At 45.1% G+C, this 25,952-nt stretch overlaps 1 protein-coding gene across 2 annotated transcripts; it reads left to right on the top strand.

Moving 5' to 3' along the window:
• Positions 1–10,760: 10,760 nt before the first annotated feature.
• On the top strand, positions 10,761–23,921 carry IDNK (IDNK gluconokinase). Of its 2 annotated transcripts, XM_057396504.1 has the most exons (5): positions 10,761–10,836; positions 10,953–10,983; positions 11,316–11,402; positions 12,957–13,000; positions 22,855–23,921. In XM_057396504.1, exons 1-5 carry the CDS (start codon positions 10,796–10,798, stop codon positions 23,198–23,200), a joined length of 549 nt encoding a protein of 182 aa, XP_057252487.1. In that variant the 5' UTR covers positions 10,761–10,795; the 3' UTR covers positions 23,201–23,921. The 2 variants fall into 2 exon arrangements, with proteins under 2 accessions (XP_057252487.1, XP_057252486.1); XM_057396503.1 differs by lacking the exon at positions 11,316–11,402 and having other exon boundaries at positions 10,779–10,836.
• Positions 23,922–25,952: the final 2,031 nt, after the last annotated feature.

Genomic DNA, 25,952 nt, shown 5'->3' with positions numbered 1-25,952 from the left:
CACTTCAAAAGCATTCTTTAGTAACTGCTCTGTAACAGTAATCTTATGACTTACTTGCAGGAGCAGTATTTCAAGATACATGTATTTCCTCCTTGCCACTTCCCAAAGCCAGCAGGTGGCTATATCATACTAATGCTTTGAGTGCTTTCAAAACCAATGGTTCTACATCACTGCATATTGCTGCTATTGGAAGTAATGTTGAAATACAGAGAACTTTTACACCCTGGGTATTAGGAGGTGAATACAAGATGGGAAGATAAAATAATAAATCTGTTGCAAAACCTGTACTTCCAGTGGAGGGCAGAAGCTTTCAAAGTGACAAAAGTAATCCTGGAGAAGCTACCTGCAGTCTCACTTAGACTGGAATAGAAATAGCATAGGTCTCCTGAGGTCTTCTTTTGCTATGCTTCGTTTCTTTTTGAAGAGACTAAAGAAAAGAAAACTATTTTCCCGTAACTCTCTGGTTGTCTTTATTTCCAGTCTGCTCCTGAAGTAATACTGAAGTTACTCCAGATGTTACTTGACTGTGGCCTGTGAGCAGCGGCTGTACACTCACTGTGAGTGCTATGTACACTGGCAGCCTCCCACAGCCAGGCAGAAAGATCTATGTATTTTCCTGACTCTGGTCTGAGCATCTGATACAACTCTGACTTTCACAATTAATTTTGAATTACACTGCTGCTATCTAGTTGTTACTCTGGACTGAAACCACTGTAATTTTACCATTTTACTATACTCTCAACATGGCAGAAAAATGTTATTTTATGACCTCAAGGTTTCAGACATATTTTGATTTGTTAAGCATTTCTCAGGAGCCTTTATGTTAATGCACTGATTTTGGTCACATCATATAGAGAACTTTTTACAGGCGAAACTAGACTTTGATTTTTTTATACACAATTAATTTGATAATATTCTTGAACAAACCTGGAATTGGTATCAAAATATTTACTCCATATTACACTGATAAAGTACAGCCCACAAAATGATGATGTCTCCAAAACCTGAAGAACAACCATGTGGAAAAGATAACTCATCTTCCACTGCTCATCTACATTAATTTTCTTGAAAGTGAGTCAACTAGCCACTGCATAAGCATATTATGGTATTTCCTTAGTTGTTGCTAGAAAAATAAAAATAAATTAACAATAGCTTCTGGATCCTTAGAATTATGTGTATTTAACTTTTAGGTCAATGTTTTCTTAGGCTTCTCTGTTCAGAAATTAGTGAGCTAATACGGGATGAAGTATCACATTCTTTTCACCTTTGCAGTTAAATGCATCCTTCAGCTTCAGAATCAAGGTGAGAACGTACTTAGTCACTTTGAAGCAACAAAGCTACTCGCATTCCCTCTTACCTGCAAACCAAAAAAATAAGGAAAGTTACTTACAACTCTAATTTTTTATTTCATGAACATTGTGCCTGAAATCTCTGCAATTCAGTATGAAAAAAATGTGAGGAGGTGGCATGTGCAAGTATTTAATGGGCTTTTTAAGCCTGTAACAGCTTTAGTTTGATTTACCGATCCCAAATGTCTGACAGCTTCACAAGTTCATCAAACTGATCATTTTTTTTCCCAGTACTGGGAAATCTTGTTAGGTAAAAAAGAGTCAATTTGTACTACACTCTCCTCAATCCCCAGAAGAGCTACTGTACAACCAAAAGAAAAGGATTTCAGACAGTGTACTGACTGACTTTGCATGTGCTGTGGTTTAAGCTCAGCCCATAACTAACTACCATGCAGTTACTCATTTACACCCCACCCCTCAATTCATGGGATGAGGAGGAAAATCATCACAAGGTAAAACCAGTCAGCTGAGATAAGAACAGTTTAATAATTGAAATAAAGTAAAAATAAATAAATAAATTATAGTAATTAAAAGGGAGAAAACAGAGAGAGAAAGGAATGCTGGAGAAATGATGCTTGAGAGGGACTCTTCATTAGGGACTGTAGTGATAGAACAAGGGGTAATGGGTTAAAACTTAAACAGGGGAAGTTTAGATTGGATATAAGGAAGAAGTTCTTTCCTGTTAGGGTGGCGAGGCACTGGAATGGGTTGCCCAGGTAAGTTGTGAATGCTCCATCCCTTGGTGGTGTTCAAGGCCAGGTTGGACAGAGCCTTGCATGATATGGTTTAGTGTGAGGTGTCCCTGCCCATGGCAGGGGGGCTGGAACTAGACGGTCTTAAGGTCCTTTCCAACCCTAAAAAAAAAAAAAAAAAAAAAAAAAAAAAAAAAAAAATAATAATAATAATAATAAAACCCAAGAAAGACATGTGATGCACAATACAGCTGCTCACCACACAACTGTATTGTGCATCACAACTGAACAATGCCCAGCCTATCCCCAAGCAGTGACCCATGACTCCTGGCCAACTCCCTTCAGCCTGTATACTAAACGTGACATGCTGTGGTATGGAATACCCCTTTGGCTAGTTTGGGTCAAGTATCCTGTCTGCCTCCTCCCAGCTTCTTGTGCTCCTGGAAAACCATAAGACTGAAAATTCCTTGATCAGGGTAAGCATTACTTAGTAACAACTAAAACATCGGTGTGTTATCAACATTGTTCTCAGACTGAAGCCAAAACTGTACCAGATATTGGGAAGAAATTAACTCTACATCAACTGAACCCAGGACAACATTGCATGGAACAAATTCTGAAAATTGATGGTACAGTTTTGAGTAACACAGCCATAATTTCAAGCTGATTCACTTCATAATGAGCACTATCTGTAACAGAACACTGTGGTATAAGCTACTTCAGCAACTCTCCTCACAGTGAACACATCTTATTAACCCTCTCTTTTACTTACAGACAATACATATCCAGGATTTAATTCAAACTCCTAAAAGTCTACATAAATTTGGGCTTTGGTTGCTTGAAAGATAGTCTTTCTCCCCCTAGGATTCAGGAAATTGAGATTACCCAATGTATCCAAGCCCTCTTTTACAAGAAACAGACATCCATCATGCTGGATGTTGCCAGCAAGCTTTAAGAGGTCTGTTCACTTTTACAGTAGTTCACCATTATTCTGTGATGAGCGTTGATTACGAATTAGGGTGAGAATGGGTTTTTTCTACTTGAATTTGGCAATATTCTGAGTACAACAGCCCTTTCCTAGTGTCTTTGGGAAGGAGGCAGGTACAGTAAAGGCACATAGAAATAACTCCAGGAAAGTAAAATCCTTTCATTCATATTTCATGTTACCCTCCTCTAAAATTAGGCATCTAATTTAAGTAGATGATAAAGCTTTAGTGAATTCCATAAATTCAGTATCAGACAATTAGTCAAACCAGGGAGGCTCAGAAAGACACTGGTAAAAAAGTTATAAAATAGACTAAATACTATTTTTAAAAGTATTTAAAAACACAGTATCTGGAAAATTCTTCAGGGGCTAGAAGTGCATGATGGGTTTTATGGCAAGTATTCTTGAGGGTTCTTTTACCTTTTAATTCCTGACTGTTCATCCTTCACCGTTATAATTTCACATGTTATAAAATACAACAAATAAAAAAATCAGAAGACATTTACATTCCATTGTCTTCTATTTCAGCTAAGTGACTGCAGTCTGGAATTCATGAAGCCATACAGCTTTTTTATGTAATTATATCAGAGCTTCAGAATCAAGTTACATATTCTGCCAACACTGGAAATAGCAATAAATTTAAATGCCAGAGAGAAGGCACTCGTGCCAATTGTGGCAAATAGTATTCAGTGAAATAACAGCATCAGAACACATTTCCTAAGATATGCATGTATCATTAAATGAGAAAGGCTAATATGAAGCTCCTCCATGTTATTAAAGAAAAAATAGATGGGAAAATATTTATTTTGTCTTTGACTAGGATAGACTGGAAAAGAAACCCTCATTCCATTCAAACCAAAAGAATACACATATCTTACTGGATCTACAACTTAATTAAACACATCTTAAGTGGACACTGAAGCATAGGCAATGTTATCCTGTTGAATCAACCATTTGGCTGAGTTTTATCCAGTCATCTCTCCAGTTCACTACGAACATGAATTAGACCTGCACAAATCAAATGAACCACACCAGCAGGAAGCCTGAATATAACTGACATCTTTGCATTGCCTATAGTCTCCTATGTTTGTGCAATTTGATTAGTTTCTCTCCCTCCTTTTCACCAGCAGAGCGCACTGGTGCCTGTAAAGTTCTGTCAATGCATGCTCATGGTTTGTTGGCCTGGGCTTGGGTGAAAGAGAATTCCTGGCATGAATTCCTGCAAATACACTGATATAAATTATCTTTTAAATGACATCAGACCAGCCCAGCATGGAGGTTTTTATAAAATGCAAAGTTATGCGTTATGAAAAAAAGCTGTCAAACAGAGAAAAAGGTGTTTACTCTACTTCCTGGTAATCAAGCTGGATACAGGTGAAATAATCTGGTTACACAGCCTGTTTGGTGTGCACTGTAGGTGTGATGTTCAGTTGCTCTTGGTGTTAACAAAATCTCAAGGACAGCTGTGACAGAGCAATCGAGGTTTTAATTCTGGGAATAGGAATTGCAATTGTGAGAACGCTTCCAGTGTCAAAGTGACCACAGGTATTTTTGGGTTTGTTCATTTGGATCTCCAAAGAACTCCCACCCAAATGAAACATTCCTCCCTGCCTCACAATTAATCAGCCAAGAAATTGAAAAGATGCAGGCAAATTCAATTACTTCAGCACAATCACACTGCTATTACAGCATAATTTGTATTTAGTCACCGGGTGCCTTAGAGATATGTCCTGGGTTCAGCAGTAGCAGTCATGTTTTTCCTTTGTGTTAACTGGTGCAGTGCTGTGTTTTGACTTCTAGCTTGAGAACAGTGTTGGTGAAGCCGATGTTTTCGGTTGTTGCTAAGTGATGTTTACCCTGACCAAGGACTTTGTGAGGCTCATGCTCTGCCAGGGAGGAGGGGAAGCCGGGAGGAAGCAGAGACGGGGCGCCTGACCCGGGCTAGCCGGGGAGGTATTCCATACCACAGCACGCCATGCCCGGGGTGGGGGGTAACTGGGAGTTACCCGGAAGGACACGGGCTTCCGGGTGGAACTCGCTTTCTTGGCCGGTGGTATCGTCTTCTCTTCCCTTGTTATTTTCCCTTATCATTGTTTTAGCTGATAGTAGCGGTGGTGATTTGTTGCTGGACTGTTCCTGTCTCAACCCGTAGGAGTTGCACTCTCTCGATCCTCCTCCCCGTTCCTCCGGGAGTGGGGAAGGGGAGAGCCCCGGTGCGGGGGGGGGGGGGGGGGGGAGACGGACACGGACCTCGATTGTTGTCAGCTCGGCACCACTCACTGGGAGTGAGTGAACAAGTTACCTGACTGGGTTTAAACCACGACAGTTCTTATTGGCGCCCAACGTGGGGCACGAGGGGTTGAGATAAGAACAGATCTGACTGGATTGATAGTCACTCGTCACAATGCTGATTTATTGGCTCTCAAGGTTTTTCCTCTTGATCTCACAGTTTCAGTATATTGTATCTTAGTTACCCCCCCACCCGTGAGGTGGAAGGGGGAATTGACAAAGCAATTGCAAGAGAGAAAAAGTCCCTCAGCCTTTGGAGGAGGCTCTTGGCAGCTGTGAAAGAAAGGTTTCCATACAAGGACGATGTTACGAGTCGTTCGGCCAAGTGGACTACTATAGACAAAGGCATCAAGTCTCTGAGGGAATCGGCCATTGTAGAGATGATCTATCACATCAAGCCGAATAACGGGGATACACCTATAGATCCAGATGAAGTTGAATGTACACGACCCATGTGGCGAAAACTTACACGGAATGCACCGTCATCATATGCCCATTCATTAGCAACAGTGACCTGGAATGACATAGTACCACCAACAGTGGATGAAATGGTTCATAAACTCCGAGAGTTCGAAGACAATCTCACTCCTTCCATCATCTCAGCTGTGAAAAAACTGTCCCAGGACCTCGACAAATTGAGGGACGATCTATCTGATTTATCCAGCTCCTCACGTGTACCAACACACGTCTCAGCTATTAACAAAAGACGTCCTATTGCTCAAGAGAGGAGATACAGAAGGTATACGCCACGGGGTACCCTATGGTTTTACCTGCTGGATCACGGAGAAGACATGACAAAGTGGGATGGAAAACCTACTTCAGCTTTGGAGGAACGGGTGAGTGAACTGAAGAGGGGAGCAAGGGCCAAGACTGATCGTCCCATGAGAGCTACGGCTTCAGTCTCTGGTGAGCAGTTTCCCAGATGGAGTGGAAGAGCTGATTTTACTCCAGCTCCTGTGATAATGAAGAATAATCCCTTTCACCACGACTTAAGTGTCCAATGCTGTGACGACCATTAGAGGGGCCCTGCCTCCAGCCAGGTGGAGGTAGGGGACAATCGGATTTACTGGACTGTGTGGATCAGATGGCCTGGCACATCAGTCCCACAGAAGTATAAGGCTCTAGTAGATACCGGTGCACAGTGTACCCTGATGCCATCAAGCTGTCAAGGGGTGGAACCCATCTATATTTCTGGAGTAACAGGAGGATCCCAAGAGTTGACTGTGCTGGAGGCTGAAAGCTGGACAGCCATGAGTGGCAGGGTGTGTGGGATAGTATGGGCAAGTATCTAGGTCAGTGGGCCCCTCCAGTACCTTGGAATTTCACTACCGAACAACTGCAAAATCCAGAAGAATTAGTAAAACACTTAAATGAGGTGTGTGGTCATTCTGGCCATACCAGAGATGGACAAATCACGGCAACGTGCTGGGGCTTGGCCTATGCTTACAGGGCCTTGTTCAACACTATCCAGCACCTTCAAAAGGAAAAGAATGTTGGTGGATTTGAGGGCAAAGTGACAGTCGCTACTCAAACTTTGGCTGCAATGAACTGCGCAGCTACCCCAGTGGCAAGCACAGCAGCTGCTCGAACTTCAACTGCAACAGACAGCACAGTTACCCCAGCTCCAAGCACAGCAGCTACACCACCCCCAGCAACAAGTACAGTCGCTACTCAAACCACAGTGATAATCACTGCAGCCAAACCAGAGGACCAATTCGTACCAATATCAGTTGCCCCTGTACGCAAGAGAACAAGCAAAAAGGAGGCAAAAAGGGTGAAGCGAGATGAAGAACCAATGAATTCACCACCCGGTCCAGAATCTGATCAGGAGTCATCATCACATGACGAAGATGAAGAAGAAGAGGTAACTTCTCGACCTCGGACCTCAACCGAGACTCCCTGATTCCCATCCATCAGTTGATCCGTAGACTGGAGAGTCAGGGGTGATCAGCAGGACCCGCTCACCCTTCAATGGCCCCTATAGCCAGTGCGAAAGTCTAATGGAGAACGGAGACTAACAGTAGACTATCGTGGCCTGAATGAAGTCACACCACCATTGAGTGCTGCCGTACCGGACATGCTAGAGCTTCAGTATGAACTAGAGTCAAAGGCAGCCAAGTGGTATGCCACGATTGATATTGCCAATGCATTTTTCTCAATTTTCTCAGTAAGAACTGTCGTGGTTTAAACCCAGTCAGGTAACTTGTTCACTCACTCCCAGTGAGTGGTGCCGAGCTGACAACAATCGAGGTCTGTGTCCGTCTCCCCCCCCCCCCCCCCCCCCGCACCGGGGCTCTCCCCTTCCCCGCTCCCGGAGGAACGGGGAGGAGGATCGAGAGAGTGCAACTCCCACGGGTTGAGACAAGAACAGTCCAGCAACAAATCACCACCGCTACTATCAGCTAAAACAATGATAAGGGAAAATAACAAGGGAAGAGAATACGATACCACCGGCCAAGAAAGCGAGTTCCACCCGGAAGCCCGTGTCCTTCCGGGTAACTCCCAGTTACCCCCCCACCCCGGGCATGACATGCTGTGGTATGGAATACCTCCCCGGCTATCCTGGGTCAGGCGCCCCGTCTCTGCTTCCTCACGGCTTCCCCTCCTCCCTGGCAGAGCATGAGCCTCACAAAGTCCTTGGTCAGGGTAAACATCACTTAGCAACAACCGAAAACATCGGCTTCACCAACACTGTTCTCAAGCTAGAAGTCAAAACACAGCACTGCACCAGTTAACACAAAGGAAAAACATGACTGCTACTGCTGAACCCAGGACAAGATATCACTGTGGTCTGTTAGTAATTTGAGGACTGGGCTGTTTTGAACTTTGAAGGTTCTGGTCTTTGTTAAGACACTCTTCATAGGTATGTGAAATACTGGCAGTTCCAACCTCAATTAAACGGTCAGAGACAGATAACAGTAAGAAAAAATGCAAGACATCCACCATTCATAGCGTTATTTGAAGTGCCCTACAAAGAAAATAAAATCTCATGCAGAGTGAGAGACTTAATGTACTTCTTGAGAATTTCTTCCAAAGCTGATTCACATAAGGTCACATTACCCCATTTAGCTTCAGAAACTGGGATTGACTCAATTTTCCTTTTGGAGGCGGTCTTCCAGTTGAGAAACTAGTGATGTAATATACTTAACTGATACACATTTAAAAAGTTTATGCCTTCAAAAGAGGAGCTAACTTAAAATACAAGTAAATAAAAAAAAAAGTTTAATTCATTTCATTAAGAATCGCCACCACTGTCAGATCTCTTACCTGAATAAATTTTTGGCATTGGGTTTTTGTTTGGTTTGGTATTTTTTTTTTCTCTACAGTTTAATGAACTTATTCATTTTGCAGTCACCAAACAGCCTTTCCTTACAGGAAAACACAAGAGGAAATCCAATGTGTATAATGAAAACAGGGAGATATTTTCCCATAAAATCAAATTTTCAAATTTCAATACCTGATTTTTGCTATGGCACTGCCTATTAAACTGGTGGATTTTTTTTAATTAAAGAAAAAAAAATCACTTCTGTCTAGCCCTATGTTAGCAGAGAAACCAGAAGGTGGATTGCAGAAGGAAAGATTTATAACTAACTGGATGGATCAGTATCGTTAATAACATATTCCCTTCAGACCTCTTTTATGATTTCAAACCACAGATTTTCATGCAGAACCATGAAGCTTTGGATAAGTAAGCAAGGTGCATAATTTCAAAATCTGTATGACAACATGCTTGAGAAGATAAAAACATCACTATTTTTAAAATCTAGGCTTTTTTCAAATGTGGAAAAAATCTATCATGTCAAATAATCATGTCTGTACAAGAAACATTACATCAATATATTTAGAATTAGCACTACTGTGGATTCTGGAACAACTTAGTACCTGTAACCTAAAGAACGTACTGTGTGCTACTCCACATTGAGAAGCTGTTGTCTCTAAGACATTAGGAGGTGACTTCCTCAGCTACAGTGAAAGGTGCAGTATGACATAATTATCATTGATGTCCAACCAGCACTGACATTTTTTCACAGATACTCTTCTCTTCCTGACACTCTAGTGTCAGGCCACCTACTTGAGGCACCTGCTAAGCCCTTCTCTCTGGTGGGTTACGAAATGTCTGAGCTCAACTGACTGTTACCTCTTTTTCCACCTGCAAATTGTGTGCAAGTAGGATATAAAGACCTTGGAGTGGAATTTCCAGACATTCGGTTGTTTGGCTGAAGTGTCAGTTAAGACCAATCTACGAAAGTCCGTAAGTCCCTCCCATGCCCACCAGGCATGGGCAGAGCACTTGTATGGCATACATGGTCTGTGCAAGAGAAACAGTGTTTACAGGATGTAACCCACTGTGCATGCATAGGCCATCAGTCAGCAATGTGAGCTGCAGGTCTGGGACATCACATATTCATCAGGTGTGCCTAATCCCCTGCCTTTCCCAAGAGTGTTGTTTCCTCCTACAGACCTACTACAACATTTGGGAAAAGGAAAACTGAAAAAAAAACAACCAAACCCCACATTGCTCCACTTGCACATTCTCGTCATCCCTACTCTCTATTTAGACTGTGACCTTTCCCATGAAGAGACCGTCACCTGAGTCTTATGTATGTGCAGGGACTCCATTATTCACAGCTACTACCATGCTGCAGTCCTCTTCGCAGCACCAGCCTAGGTCGTTTCTCCACGTGGGATACAATGCGGTCCTGCAAAGACAAGTTTTAAGAGAGGAGGCTGAAAACAAACAAAACACACAACGAGATTTTACTGTACTTCCAGACGAAGGTCTGTGAAAAGCAGAGGCTTTTCGTTTGCCCGAGAAGGCAGGGCCGACACTGTGCTCCCCTGAGGGTGGAGAAGCTCCCGAGAGCACTCTAAACCCTGACTCACCTTCGCGGAGACTGCCGCGTCCCATCCTTACACACCATGGAGGGTGCTGGGTGGTGCTGGGTTAGGTACACCTGCGTGCTGACAGCGGGAATACTGGGTGTCTAATACAGTTCCAGAATTCAGAAATAGGACCTGATTTATCCTTAAAAAACACGGAGTTAGCCGTGGCATGGCTAATGGGTTAATCACATTTTAAAGGCAGAGAGTAAAAAAACAACGTCCAAGGCACTGTTCAACACGCACGGCGGCGGTTGTTATTCCTGTTAGTGGGTGTGTGTTGCCGAGGCTGCAAACTCAGCACGTCTCTGGGGAGCACTGGGAAAGAAGCGCCAGGCCGGGCAGAAAAGCCGCAGACAGAGCGGCCGGGGGTGGGGAGCAGCGGAAGACCGTGGAACCCCAGCACAGGGACCGACCGCGGGATACGAGAGAGGCGGACACACGCCTACGGCCGGCGCCCGGAAAAGGGAAGCAGAAGCTGCCGACGCCACGCGCGGTGGCGCTACCGCGGCAGGAGGAGATGCCCCGGGACGGGCCTCCCTGCTGCTCCCGCCTCCCGCGGGAGAGGAACGGAACGGGGCGGGGCGGTCGGGCTCGCCATGGTGCTGGTGGTAGTGATGGGCGTGAGCGGCGCGGGGAAGTAGGTATCGGGCAGGCGGCGGAGGGGGGTGGTGCTGAGGCTCCGGCCTGTCCGTGCCGAGGTTTTGCGCTCGGCCCCGGGGGGAGCTCTGACCGAGTCTTTGTGCTTCCCTGCAGGACCACGGTTGGGTCGCGGCTGGCAGCGAAGGTACGGCGGCGCCACGCCGCCGGTGTGCGCCTCTGTCAGCGTCGCTCGAAGGGAAGCGCACACACCCGCCCTGTCTTTATCCCCTGCACGGCTCGGCCCAGCACGGTTCTGCTCGGTGGGACGCGGCCTCAGGCCGGGCTGGGTTCGCCCGCAGGTGGTGGTGTAGCGTGGCGGAAGTCGTCCCTTTTCATGAGCGCCGTGACATAAGTGGTGATTCATGCCGTGGTGTAACAGGCCTGTAACTGCTAAGGTGTTATCTTTGTAAATCCTGGGTCCTTGTTAGCTCAGCTGGCTTGGCTGAATGATCCCTCTTTATGTTTATGTTCTCGTAGCTGGGGTGGAAATTCTATGATGCAGACGATTATCATTCTACAGAGAATAAAAAGAAGATGGCAGAAGGGATAGCACTAAATGATGAGGTACGATGTACAAACCTTGAAAGAACCATCATCGGCATATTTATCTTTGCAACCTCAGGCACCTCACGTTAAATCAGGTTGTGCTTCATGTAGGCTTGGCTGGCTGTAAACACAAGCTGAGTTCGTATGTCTGCAGTTGGTGAGAGATGGAGGCTTCTTGAGTTACAAAGTATTCTGCATCAAAAAGCTTGCAAAGTATTCTGCATCAAAAAGTCAGGGTGTGCTTGGTAGCTTGCAAGGAGTTTGCTGCTGATACTGGATGTGTCAGAAATCTCTCCCTCTACATCAATATGCAGAATTGCAGCTTTAGGTTACATGCTGTTTCCTTGAGTTAAATAGATACCAGACAGACAGATATCTCTACTGAAGTACGTCATCAATTTCTGTTACTGCAGTGAGTACTCAACAGCCTTCTGTTTGACAAGCTGCTACTTGACATGTGCCTCCTTCCCTTCAGCCTGTTGTTCATCCTAAGCATGAAAAACTATCAAGTTTAGTTTTTCAATACTTAGGAATTCAGAGACTTGAGTAAATTAGAAAAGTTACGAGATGACACCTCTTGAACTTTCCTTGGGAAATGTCGGGAAACATAAAGCTGAATTAGGAAGTCCTGTAGAGCACTCTATAGGCTGAAAAAAAACACTCCTGATTCTTGTTAAAAAAATCTAATCGTTCACTAGTGGTTAGAAGTACATATAAGCCAGTATCTTGTCTAAAGCAACATTGCACAGTTGAACTACTAATCCATAGGTGTATGGTGCCCAGCAAGAGGGAAACATGGCTTCTCAAACACTAGAGATGCAAAACTGGGAGGGCCACCTGGAATGCCAGTGGAGTTACTCTGTACTAACAAGAAATGGTTGCATTTATTTGTCCATGTTACCACTTGTGCTCACCCAGCAGTAACAGCATTGAAAGATGAAATGGGAGCAGTTGTTTAGTGCTCAGTAGGTATCACAGAAGTTTGGGGGACCTTAAAATTTAAAGCAAGATTATAATGAGAAGCTGATCAATCACTTGCATTGTGTTTGCGTAACTACTGAGCAAAAGTGTTGCAAAATTCTGGCTATGATTACATTTATTTGTCATTGCTGTTGACATAAAAATGGTAAGTGCTTGCAGGTAAGTAAATTTAGATCTCTCTGTTCCTGAAAACCTGAACTTTGATCCAAAGCATTATAATGAAAAAGAACAATTTAGGCTGTACATTTGAATTGTGTAATAGAAGCAGGAAAGAAGTTGACTGTCCTTCAAAGGCTCACAAGGTGCATGCTATATGTGAATACATATTACTTCCATCAGATACTTGTAGGTATCTGTAATGTAAGAAGTACTATTCCACTAAATATACTCTATTGATAATATGCCTAGCAGTTCTCATTGGCCTTTAGGCAGTGGTAGCAAATCTACATTAGGAAGAAAAGAGAAACAAAATTTAACTTGCCATACAGTTTTAGGCTAATGTTTGTCTCGAGTCAGATGCTATAGGTGTGAGAAGCAATTGTTGCAAATCAGTTTCATAAATAACTTCAAACCAATTTGTTTTCTTTCTAGGACAGGATTCCCTGGCTTTGTGCATTGCATGATATACTAAGGAGGTAAGAGAACATCTAGCTTTAAGGACGTTGGGCTACAGACAAAAAAAGTACCACAAGTATTTTTCCCCATTGCGTTCCAAAGCAAAAATGTGTATAGTACTGTAAACACATTCTGCAGGTAGTAAGGCCATTCTATTTTCGGTAATCTTAAGATGTCATAGTAGTTTCTGAGGGTGGGATAATCCCTGAATAATAGTGTTGGAAAAATTGTTGCCAGTGATAGTGTTTTTTTCCGCTGTATGTGAAAAATAATTTCAAGTATCCAGTTCAGTAGTAAGCCTGACATTAGATTCTTACAAAGGATCAGAATACACCAACAATGCCAGTAGGATAAAATTTTGTAAACTATTGTTATTGCAAATAAGATACTGTGTCAGATTTGTTTGACACCATCTGTCATAGGATCCTCATTGAGAAGCTGATGGAAATAAGGACTGGATGAGGATGAAAACTGAACAGTCAGGGCCAGAGGGTGGTGATCAGTGGCACAAAGTCTAGCTGGAGGCCAGTCACTTACAGTGTACCCCAGGGGTCCAACCCTTTTTAACATCTTCATTAATGATGGGGGTGATGGGACAGAGCATTCCCTCAGCAAGTCTGCAGATGACACCAAACTGGGAGGAGTGGCTCCAGAGTGACCTTTGACAGGCTGTAGTTTGGAACCTTGTGCAGTTTAAGAAGTGCAAATTCCTGCCCTGGGCACCAGTAGACACTGGAGGGCACCTGGCTGGAAAGCCACTTTGCAGAAAAGGACCTGGGGGCACCATAGTGGCCATTCAAGCTGAAAATGAGCTAGCAGTGTGCTCCTTTGGCAAGGCAGGTCAGCGCTACCCTGGGCTGTATTATGCAAAGTATTGCCAGCAGGTCAAGAGAGGTGAAACTTCCCCTTTCATCAGCAATGGTGAGGCCACACCTGGAGTGCTGTGTCTGTTTCTGGGCTCCTCATTGTAGTAAGAGATACAGGCATACTGGATAGCATCCAACAAAGGGCCGTGTAGATCATGAACAGACTGGAGCATCTCCTGGATGGCGAAAGGCTGGGTGAGCAGATACTCTTCAGCCTGGCTTTACGCAGTGGCTGTTGCTTGAGCGCATCAGGTGAGTGTCCTGCATAAGAGCATGGGTTAACTCACTGAGAAATTTGGGTTGTTATGCTGGATCCATTGCTTTATGTTACGTGATGTCGTACTTGGCTGAACCGAGGACACCTGCTAGCCCAAGGCCACTGCCCAACTTCAGAAACTTGCAAAATCAAGTATACTTCAAAAGAACCTAATGCCAGTGTTTAATTACAAGTACTTCTAAGTAACTGAGGCTAGCATTGGCTCACCTAGGTGGTAACAGTAGGTATTTTAAATTCTTGTTTCCCTGTGAACCAAAATACAATCATGTCGTGGTTTAAACCTTAGCCAGACAGCTTGTTCACTCACTCCCAGTGAGTGGTGCTGGGCTGAGAGCAATCGAGGGCCCCCTCTCCCCGGGTCTCTCCCCTTCCCCGCTCCCGGAGGAACGGGGAGGAGGATCGAAAGAGTGCAACTCCCACGGGTTGAGACAAGAACAGTCCAGCCGCCAGTGTAGAACACAAATCACCACCGCTACCACCAGCGACAACAATGATAAGAGAAAATAACAAAGGAAGAGAATACAATGCCACCGGCCAAGAAACCAGTCCAACCCAGAAGCCTGTGTCCTTCTGGGTAACTCCCAGTTACCTCCTGGGCATGACGTGCTGTGGTATGGAATACCTCTTTGGCTAGCCTGGGTCAGGCGCCCCGTCTCTGCTTCCTCACAGCTTCCCCTCCTCCCTGGCAGAGCATGAGCCTCACAAAGTAAACATCACTTAGCAACAATCAAAAACATTGGTATCACCAGCACTGTTCCCAGGCTGGAAGTCAAAACACAGCACTGCACCAGCTACCACGAAGGAGAAACATGACTGCTACTGCTGAACCCAGGACATTATCTACCCCTTATTCCATACCATTCACGTCATGCTCAGATCCCACATTTTCAATACACCATCACTCTCCCACATATATACATCCATATACACACAGACCAAGAGAAAGAGATCATTTTCTTAGTGCATGGACCAATTCCTATAATGCTGCCAAGTCCATTCAGTCCATGATGTCAGGTTCCATCTCTTGTAACAATCTTTCAGGGCAGGAAAGGCTGTGTGCAGTATTGGATCGTTGCCTGCTGATGCTGGTCGTTCCTTTACTGCGGAACTCATCCGGTTCTATCAAAGTTCATTCTCTGTTGGGATGATGGCTGGAGGGAAGTCAGGGCCAGTCGCTGGTGACCTGGAGACATCTAGTTGATGGGCTATGAAAGTATTACACAGCAGGCAACAGCATACAATTAAGTTCATTGGCTGTTTTCCCCTAAAATCAAATCCCCTTGAGGTATACATCGGACTTCCCCATCTTCCCGCATTGCCCACCAAGTATATCCAGGTCCCTGAGCAAAAGCAATCCCACGAGTGGGTTTGCCTTTACCTGAAGCAGGAATTACCCAGACTGTCTTCCCCAGCAAATTCTTCATATGCACCACGGGAACTTTGTCCCCCTCTACAATATGTAAAAGTTCTGACTGGGCTGGGCCAGCCCTGTTGGCAGATCCTCTGGTGTTGACCAACCAGGTGGCCTTTGGTAAGTGTGTATCCCAATGCTTGAAAGTTCTGCCACCCATTGCTCTCAGTGTAGTTTTTAACAGCCCATTGTACCGTTCGATTTTCCCAGAGGCTGGTGCATGGTAGGGGATGTGATATACCCGCTCAATGCCATGCTCTTTGGCCCAAATATCTATAAGGTTATTCCGGAAATGAGTCCCATTGTCTGACTCAATTCTCTCTGGGGTGCCGTGTCGCCACAAAATCTGTTTCTCAAGGCCCAGGATAGTGTTCCGGGCAGTGGCATGGGGCACAGCGTATGTTTCCAGCCACCCGGTGGTTGCTTCCACCATGGTAAGCACATGGCGCTTGCCTTGGCGGGTTGGTGGCAGTGTGATATAGTCAATCTGCCAGGCTTCCCCATATTTATACTTCAGCCATCGTCCTCCATACCAAAGAGGCTTTAACCGCTTGGCTTGTTTAATTGCAGCACATGTTTCACACTCATGAATAACCTGGGCAATAGTGTCCATTGTTAAGTCCACCCCTCGATCATGAGCCCATCTATATGTTGCATCTCTGCCCTGATGGCCTGAAGTGTCATGGGCCCACCGGGCCAAAAATAATTCACCTTTATGTTGCCAATCTAAGTCCATCTGAGCCACTTCAATCTTAGCCCCTTTATCCACTTGTTGGTTGTTCTGGTGTTCCTCAGTGGCCCGACTCTTGGGCACATGGGCATCTACATGGCATACCTTCACCACCAGGTTCTGCACCCTGGCAGCAATATCTTTCCACAGTGCAGCAGCCCAGATGGATTTACCTCTGCGTTGGCAGTTGCTCTGCGTCCATTGCTGCAACCACCCCCACAGGGCATTTGCCACCATCCATGAGTCAGTATAGAGATAAAGTACTGGCCACTTTTCTCATTCAGCAATGTCCAGGGCCAGCTGGATGGCTTTCACCTCAGCAAATTGACTCGATTCACCCTCTCCTTCAGCAGTTTCTGCAACTTGTCGTCCAGGACTCCATACAGCTGCCTTCCATCTCTGATTCTTTCCCACAATACGGCAAGAGCCATCAGTAAACAAGGCATACTGCTTTTCACTTTCTGACAGTTTATTATATGGTGGGGCCTCTTCAGCACGCACCGCCTCCTCCTCTGGTGACATTCTGGAATCTTTGCCCTCTGGCCAGTCCATGATGACTTCTAGAATGCCTGGACAACTGGGATTCCCTGTTCGAGCTCGTTGTGTAATTAGTGCAGCCCATTTACTCCAAGCAGCATCAGTTGCATGATGTGTAGAGGAGACACTGCCTTTGAACATCCAGCCCAGCACAGGCAACCGGGGTGCCAGGAGGAGCTGTGCTTCAGCGCCAGTCACTTCCGAAGGAGCTCGAACCCCTTCATAGGCTGCCCGTATCTCCTTCTCAGTTGGGGTATAGCTGGCCTCAGATCCTTTATATCCCCGACTCCAAAAGCCGAGGGGTCGACCTCGAGTCTCCCCTGGAGCTTTCTGCCAGAGGCTCCAGGTAGGACCGTTCTCCCCAGCTGCAGTGTACAGTACATTTTTTACATCTGGTCCGGTCCGGACTGGTCCAAGGGCTACTGCATGAACTATCTCGCGTTTAATTTGCTCAAAGGCTTGTTGCTGCTCAGGGCCCCATTTAAAATCATTCTTCTTCCGGGTCACATGATAGAGAGGGCTTATCGAACTGTAATCTGGGATGTGCATTCTCCAGAACCCCACAGCACCCAAGAAAGCTTGCGTTTCTTTCTTATTAGTTGGTGGAGACATTGCTGTTACCTTGTTGATCACATCTGTGGGGATCTGTCTACGTCCATCTTGCCATTGTATTCCCCAAAATTGAATCTCCTGTGCAGGTCCCTTGACCTTACTCCGTTTTATGGCAAAACCGGCTTTCAGCAGGATTTGGATTATTTTCCTCCCTTTCTCAAAGACTTCTTCCGCTGTACCGCCCCACACAATAATGTCATCAATGTATTGCAGGTGTTCTGGAGCTTGCCCCTGTTCCAGTGCAGTCTGGATCAGTCCGTGGCAAATGGTAGGGCTGTGTTTCCACCCCTGGGGCAGTCAGTTCCAAGTGAACTGGACACCCCTCCAAGTAAAAGCAAACTGTGGCCTGCACTCTGCTGCCAAAGGAATTGAGTAAAATGCATTGGCAATATCAATCGTGGCATACCACTTGGCTGCCTTTGACTCTAGTTCATACTGAAGTTCTAGCATGTCCGGTACGGCAGCACTCAATGGTGGTGTGACTTCATTCAGCCACGATAGTCTACTGTTAGTCTCCATTCTCCATTAGACTTTCGCACTGGCCATGTGGGGCTATTGAAGGGCGAGCGGGTCCTGCTGATCACTCCCTGGCTCTCCAGTCCACGGATCAGCTGATGGGTGGGAATCAGGGAGTCTCGGTTGGTGCGATATTGCCGCCGGTGCACTGTTGTGGTCGCAATTGGCACTTGTTCTTCGACCTTCAGCAACCCCACAACAGAAGGATCCTCTGAGAGACCAGGCAAGGTGGACAGCTGCTCAATTTCCTCAGTCTCCAAAGCAGCAATACCAAAAGCCCACCGGTACCCTTTTGGGTCTTTGAAGTACCCTCTCTTGAGGTAGTCTATGCCGAGGATGCATGGAGCCTCTGGACCAGTCACAATAGGGTGCTTTTGCCATTCCCTCCCAGTCAGGCTGATTTCAGCCCCCAGCACAGTCAACTCTTGGGATCCTCCTGTCACTCCAGAAATATAGATGGGTTCCACCCCTTGACAGCTTGATGGCATCAGGGTACACTGTGCACCGGTATCTACTAGAGCCTTATACTTCTGTGGGACTGATGTGCCAGGCCATCTGATCCACACAGTCCAGTAAATCCGATTGTCCCCTACCTCCACCTGGCTGGAGGCAGGGCCCCTCTAATGGTCGTCACAGCGTTGGACACTTAAGTCGTGGTAAAAGGGATTATTCTTTGTTATCACAGGAGCTGGAGTAAAATCAGCTCTTCCACTCCATCTGGGAAACTTCTCACCAGAGACTGAAGCCGTAGCTCTCATGGGACGATCAGTCTTGGCCCTTGCTCCCCTCTTCAGTGCACTCACCCGTTCCTCCAAAGCTGAGGTAGGTTTTCCATCCCACTTTCTCATGTCTTCTCCATGATCCAGCCGGTAAAACCATAGGGTAGCCTGTGGCGTATACCTCCTCTATCTCCTCTCTCGAACAATAGGATGCCTTTTGTTAATAGCTGAGACGTGTGTTGGTACACGTGAGGAGCTGGATAAATCAGATAGATCGTCCCTCAATTTGTCGAGGTCCTGGGACAGTTTTTCCACAGATGATGGAAGGGGTGAGATTGTCTTCGAACTCTCGGAGTTTATGAACCATTTCATTCACTGTTAGTGGTACTATGTCATTCCAGGTTACTGTTGCCAATGAATGGGCATATGATGACGGTGCATTCCGTGTAAGTTTTCGCCACATGGGTCGTGTACATTCAACTTCATCTGGATCTATAGGTGTATCCCCGTTATTCGGCTTGATGTGATAGAGCATCTCTACGATGGCCGATTCCCTCAGAGACTGGATGCCTTTGTCTATAGTAGTCCACTTGGCCGAACAACTCGTAACATCGTCCTTGTACGGAAACCTTTCTTTCACAGCTGCCAAGAGCCTCCTCCAAAGGCTGAGGGACTTTTTCTCTCTTGCGATTGCTTTGTCAATTCCCCCTTCTCTAGCAAGTGATCCCAGCTGCTTGGCTTCTGTACCTTCTAGTTCGTGACCATCAGCCCCATTGTCCCAGCATCGGAGTAACCAGGTGATGATGTGCTTCCCTGGTTGACGGGTAAAATCTTTTCGCATATTCCGCAGCTCGGTTGAGGTCCGAGGTCGAGAAGTTACCTCTTCTTCTTCTTCTTCGTCATGTGATGATGACTCCTGATCAGATTCTGGACCGGGTGGTGAATTCATTGGTTCTTCATCTTGCTTCACCCTTCTTGCCTCTTTTTTGCTTGTTCTCTTGCGTACAGGGGCAACCGATATTGGTACGAATTGGTCCTCTGGTTTGGCTGCAGTGATTATCACTGTGGTTTCAGTAGCGACTGTACTTGTTGCTGGGGGTGGTGTAGCTGCTGTGCTTGGAGCTGGGGTAACCGCGCTGTCTGTTGCTTTGCCCTCAGATTCGCCGACATTCTTTTCCTTTTGAAGGTGCTGGATAGTGTTGCACAAGGCCCTGTAAGCATAGGCCAAGCCCCAGCACGTTGCCGTGATTTGTCCATCTCTGGTATGGCCAGAATGACCACACACCTCATTTAAGTGTTTTACTAATTCTTCTGGATTTTGCAGTTGTTCGGTGGTGAAATTCCAAGGTACTGGAGGGGCCCACTGACCTAGATACTTGCCCATACTATCCCACCCTGCCACTCATGACTGTCCAGCCTCAGGTAAAATCTCTCGGTCCTCCTACATCGTCGTTTGACCCCAGACAAGACCCAAACCTGAATCTGCTTAACTCTTGAAATCAGTCATGGTCAAAACACACTCTGTATGTGTGCTAGCATGGTGATTCCCATCACGATCAGCAAACAAGACTCAACAGCATTAAAAGGCCATTCAAAAACTTCAAAACTCTCAAATGTAAATGGTCTGGGGGGAGGACTGGGAGGGTAAAAGGATGTCTCCTTCACAGGTTGAGCACCTGAGAAGGAGAAAAAAGATGTGTAATTGCTAAGCACTTCTATTATATACCTCCCAAAGTATAAAGGTTGTGACCACACTGGGAACATAAGCCAGATCAGTTTCATGATCAATGATTCTATTGTATTACAAATCATTACCATAAAGTACAATGAGAGAAAAACCTTAGCCCAAGCCCCACACTTGAAAAACACTAATACAGCAAATACCGGATGGACATAAGATACGATATACTGCAACTGTGAGATCAAGAGGAACAACCTTGAGAGCCAATAAATCAGCATTGTGACGAGTGACTATTAATCCGGTCAGATCTGTTATTATCTCAATTCCTCGAGCCCCACGTTGGGCGCCAAAAGAACTGTCGTGGTTTAAACTCTAGCCAGACAGCTTGTTCACTCACTCCCAGTGAGTGGTGCCGGGCTGAGAGCAATCGAGGGCCCCCCTTCCCCGGGTCTCTCCCCTTCCCTGCTCCCGGAGGAACGGGGAGGAGGATCGAAAGAGTGCAACTCCCACGGGTTGAGACAAGAACAGTCCAGCAACCAATGTACAACACAAATCAGCACCGCTACCACCAATGACAACAATGATAAGGGAAAATAACAAGGGAAGAGAATACGATACCACCGGCCAAGAAATGAGTCCCACCCAGAAGCCCGTGTCCTTCTGGGTAAAACTCAGAGTTACCCCCCACCCCGGGCATGACGTGCTGTGGTATGGAATACCTCCTTGGATGGCCTGGGTCAGGCGCCCCATCTCTGCTTCCCCACGGCTTCCCCTCCTCCCTGGCAGAGCATGAGCCTCACAGAGTCCTTGGTCAGTGTAAACATCACTTAGCAACAACCAAAAACATCGGTATCACCAGCACTGTTCCCAGGCTGGAAGTCAAAACACAGCACTGCACCAGCTACCACAGTTTGCTGATGACACTAAGCTGGGAGGAGTGGCTGACACGCCAGAAGGCTGTGCTGCCATCCAGCGAGACCTGGACAGGCTGGAGAGTTGGGCAGGGAGTAACTTGATGAAATATAACAAGGGAAAGTGTAGAGTCCTGCATCTGGGCAGGAACAACCCCAGGTTCCAGTATAGGTTGGGGAACGACCTGTTAGAGAGCAGTGTAGGGGAGAGGGACCTGGGGGTCCTAGTGGACAACAGGATGACCATGAGCCAACACTGTGCCCTTGTGGCCAAGAAGGCCAATGGCATCCTGGGGTGTATTAGAAGGGGGTGGTTAGTAGGTCGAGAGAGGTCCTCCTTCCCCTCTACTCTGCCCTGGTGAGACCGCATCTGGAATATTGTGTCCAGTTCTGGGCCCCTCAGTTCAAGAAGGACAGGGAGCTGCTGGAGAGAGTCCAGCGCAGGGCAACGAAGATGATTAGGGGAGTGGAACATCTCCCTTATGAGGAAAGACTGAGGGAGCTGGGTCTTTATAGTTTGGAGAAGAGGAGACTGAGGGGTGACCTTATAAGTGTCTATCAATATATAAAGGGGGAGTGTCACGAGGATGGAGCCAGGCTCTACTCAGTGTCAAACAATGATAGGACAAGGGGTAATGGGTACAAACTGGAACACAAGAGGTTCCACTTAAACTTGAGAAGAAACTTCTTCTCAGTGAGGGTGACGGAACACTGGAACAGGCTGCCCAGGGAGGTTGTGGAGTCTCCTTCCCTGGAGACATTCAAAACCCGCCTGGACGCATTCCTGTGTAACATTATCTAGGTGTTCCTGCTCCGGCAGGGGGATTGGACTAGATGATCTTTCGAGGTCCCTTCCAATCTCTAACATACTGTGATACTGTGATACTGCTGAACCCAGGACAAATGAACATAACATGATTTTTATACAGGTTTATACCAAATTTTAACTTGATTACAGAATTTGGTTTTTTAGGCAGGGACTTGAGTCACTCTTCATAGAGACAGCTAGTTCTGGATTTGCTTTTCAGTGGAACAAACATACCCATGGTTTAGTGCTTGCTTTTAAGAAACTTTGCCAGCAAAAGGTACATATGCAAGGCATTAATTTACCTGCACCCAATCCCTTGTTTAACTTGAAGTGGGCATATATGCAGTGATGTCAATGAGCGTGGTTACAGGAAACATATTACAGTTAAATCTGAGAACAGGTTAAATCTGAAGACAGGTATTGGAAGTATACCTCCAGATGTGTGTAAGAGCAGAGCTCTATACTGTTTACCAGCCATTTACTCTCTGGACAGATTGTAATAGTTATTTTACAGAAAATGGATGGGAGTTTGCATTGATATTCAGTTGCTGCTCTTAATGAAGAAGGTCCCCAAGACTGAGGTTCTACCAGGGGGCTGGCGAGCCTGACCTAACTTTCAAATCAGGTCTTTACCTACACTGAAATTCAGTTTCAATATCCTGACAAAGTTACATTAAAAGAATGCTACTAGTCCCGAGGCTGTCCTCTGCAAGGCTGCAGGGCTCGTCTCCCTTGGTCAGCAGAACTAATGAGCTGTTTTGTTATACCACATGTGGATGTATTTATCTATTTTTTCTTTTTGATAGAGAACAGTTATCTAGACAAGATGCAGTTCTGGCCTGTTCTGCACTGAAGAAGATGTATAGGCATATATTGGTTAGTGGAGTATCTGCAATTGAAAGCAACCACCCAGAGCAACCAAGAGAAAACCCAGCACTGCGGATCCTCTTTGTTCATTTAGATGGTCCTGTAGACACCATTGCTGGCCGCCTGGAGAAACGGAGAGGACATTTTATGCCACCTGAACTTCTCAAGTCTCAGTTTGATACTCTCGAGCCTCTTCATCCACCAGAAAACTTCATCACTGTCAGTCTAGAAAAATCTCTCCCTGAAGTGGTGCTAGAGATTGAGCATGCCATTTTTTCAGGATGAAGCTTTTCTGAAGGAGTTTTCTGAATTACAGGTGCAGAAATTCCCCTAAGGCTATGAAACCATATTTTAATTATTAAATTGATTATTGAATCAAAACAACAAATCTTTCCTGATACCTGCATGGATTACTGTATCAAGAACTGGTTTATTGCTGTTCATCACAGCTCCATAGAAGACATGTAAGATGAAATTTTCAAAACCTCAGCTCTAAGCCCTTTGCCATGTGAAGTTAAAACCCTTGTTTGAGGAAGAGCCTGGTTTTGAAAGTCTTGCCAAGGGTTGCACCTGATGATTTGTTTTCTTCATTTTGATTTTTACTCTGTCAAACAGGGAGACGGGCACATCTGCTAGTAAGTGAGGAAATAATTTACGGTTTTGTTAGAAACAATGTGTTAATTTTTCTGCAAGAGACAGAAACATGCATGATGAAGTTCCATGCCAGACGCTACCTTTTTCTTACTGCCAGATTTTTGACAAGTGGTAGCTCTTCTGTGTGTGTCCTCGCTAACCTCACCAGGGCACCAGTGATGTCATCAGAGCTTTTGAGAACTTTTACTGTATGCATTTAACATCAAGCTGAACAAACGTGTGGAACAGGCAGTGGCAGTGAGGTGATACCCAAAATATAATTATATGGGAAGCTTTAGAAATAAAGAGTAAGGAGCATCATACTGGATCTGAAGTTGCATCTTTCATGTACAAAGCATACCCATTGATGAAGTGCAGTAGTCAGTCAGCCAGTGATCTAAGATATTGTGATAGATATTTCCTTCTTTTAGAAAAGGTAATGTGGTCTTCCAGTGTTGGACCTTCTCCTTCATTTCCCTTTTCTGGTGTGCTTTAATTTTCCACGTCAGCGTGTGTCCAGTCGAATGTATACTTACAGACAGATGTTCATACAACTGCTTTAAAGCTTAAGATTAAACTATTTCTAATAGACGTTCTCATCTTTTTTTTGTGATCAGAAGATTCCATACATTCAACCAGCTACATAACTCACAAAATAGAAGATTAAAATCCTTTTTTACTACCAATGTATTTTTAACAAGTTCTTTATACCCTGTTACAATGGAGGTGTCTTTTTAACGTAACTTAATGAAAGCTGCAGAGGGTTTCAGTAAGAAAGATTTGAGTCACATCTGGAGTCACCCTTATGTGCTGCTGCAGATGGATTATTTTTAGTGCGTTATATGATTTGTCATTTCTAGGATGATGGATGAACTCCTTTCAAAGCAAAGTTCATGTTTCAGAGCATGCTTGGTATAATTTTTACCTGAAAAACTAGTTGAAAAATGCCTTGGTTCTCATTATGTATGAGTAGTGAGGGTTTTGTGGTTTACCAAACTACCGTCCCTAGATCAGTACAATAAACAGGAACTCTCTGGTAGAAAGTGGACATTTTTAGATACCAATTTGTGAAACACAGATATTAACGCATGCACAGAAATGGTCTGTCCCTGGTTGGTTGTGACCTGGAGAGAGAATACCAGGCAGCTACAGTTTCAGTCCACTGCTACATACAGCAGCATTAAAAAAATACTTGTTCTCGGTTCCAAGCCTGTTCATTCTGAGAGCCAAGGTGCAAACTAAAGGCTCAGAGGCAAAGCTAAGTGCAAGAGACAGGTATGTCTGGCTAATTAACACCCTCCACTTTCAGAGGCTAAGCATCTCTTCAGACCGAGTGACTCGTTGGAACTATTGACAGTGTGATAGCTATGAACATCACAGTAATGGCACCCTCTTGTGGTACCTCTGTTTTAGTGAAGTCTTCATATTTTCATAATACACTGTTTTACAAACAAGGAGCTTTACTAATGTGCCCGTTATTAAATATGGATTTATACTCACTTATTTCAGACACAGTAAACTAGATGAGGACACTGTACAAGGATGGGAAAGCAGCTTTATCCTGTCATAGACAGACATTATCAGACCTTCAGATAAGTTTACTTTTTTTGAAAAGGGACATATTTTCAAGTGTGACTTCCAGGAAGGCTAGATTTATTTTCAGATCTCCTGGTCAGCGTTTATAGCACACTCACAAAGTGGCTGGCACCAACACAAAACTGTACTCGACACTTGAAACACTCTCTCTTAGAAAAGCCTGTGTAAGCGCACCTTGGATTTTTGGAAGTCTGTATAATCAGAGTAATATGTTCTCACAGGCAGTTCATGCTGCTTCAGATTAGGTTGGGATATTCCTCACTCTTTGCTCCCATGACAGGAATACTTCTTTCTCTTATCCTTTTAATATATTTGCCTTTTGCTTTCACTTAAAGCAAAATCAAGTATTTCCGCAGTTCAGATGATGCTGAAGGACAACAAAGTGGCCGTTTAAATTAACATGCCATTAATCTTGCATATGACAGGTGTAGTTTTCACTACTGCAGTGTAATACGTTAATTTGTTATGTCCTAATTAGGTGGTTCTTGAAGGCTGTAATTCCCACCTACATCCTTCCTTTGAAGGAAGACACCTCTGTACCTTCATTATTCTAACCTCCACATTAACTAGAAATTATCAAAACCTAAAGCTACTCCTATTTTGCAGACCTCCTTTCATGAGAACCTCCCTTTTTCCAGGAATGGGCAGCTGGCAGCATGTAGACGAATGCAGTAAGATGTTAAACATCCACCAGTTCTTCTCAGCTTGGTGATCTGAAGATAAAGCCAAGCATCAGCATTTCCCTCTCAGAGTCTTAGATGAAAAGGAAGCTTGCCTCTACCTTGCTCTAATCTCAGAGGGAGACAGA

The sequence above is a fragment of the Pezoporus wallicus genome, unplaced genomic scaffold, assembly GCF_028554395.1.
Source record: "Pezoporus wallicus isolate ANWC-B61680 ecotype Strahan unplaced genomic scaffold, APGP_CSIRO_Pwel_v1 contig_2776, whole genome shotgun sequence".
NCBI lineage: Eukaryota > Metazoa > Chordata > Aves > Psittaciformes > Psittacidae > Pezoporus > Pezoporus wallicus.
The sequence above is the reverse complement of the archived record's forward strand: the minus strand, read 5'-3'. Positions and strand labels throughout refer to the sequence as shown.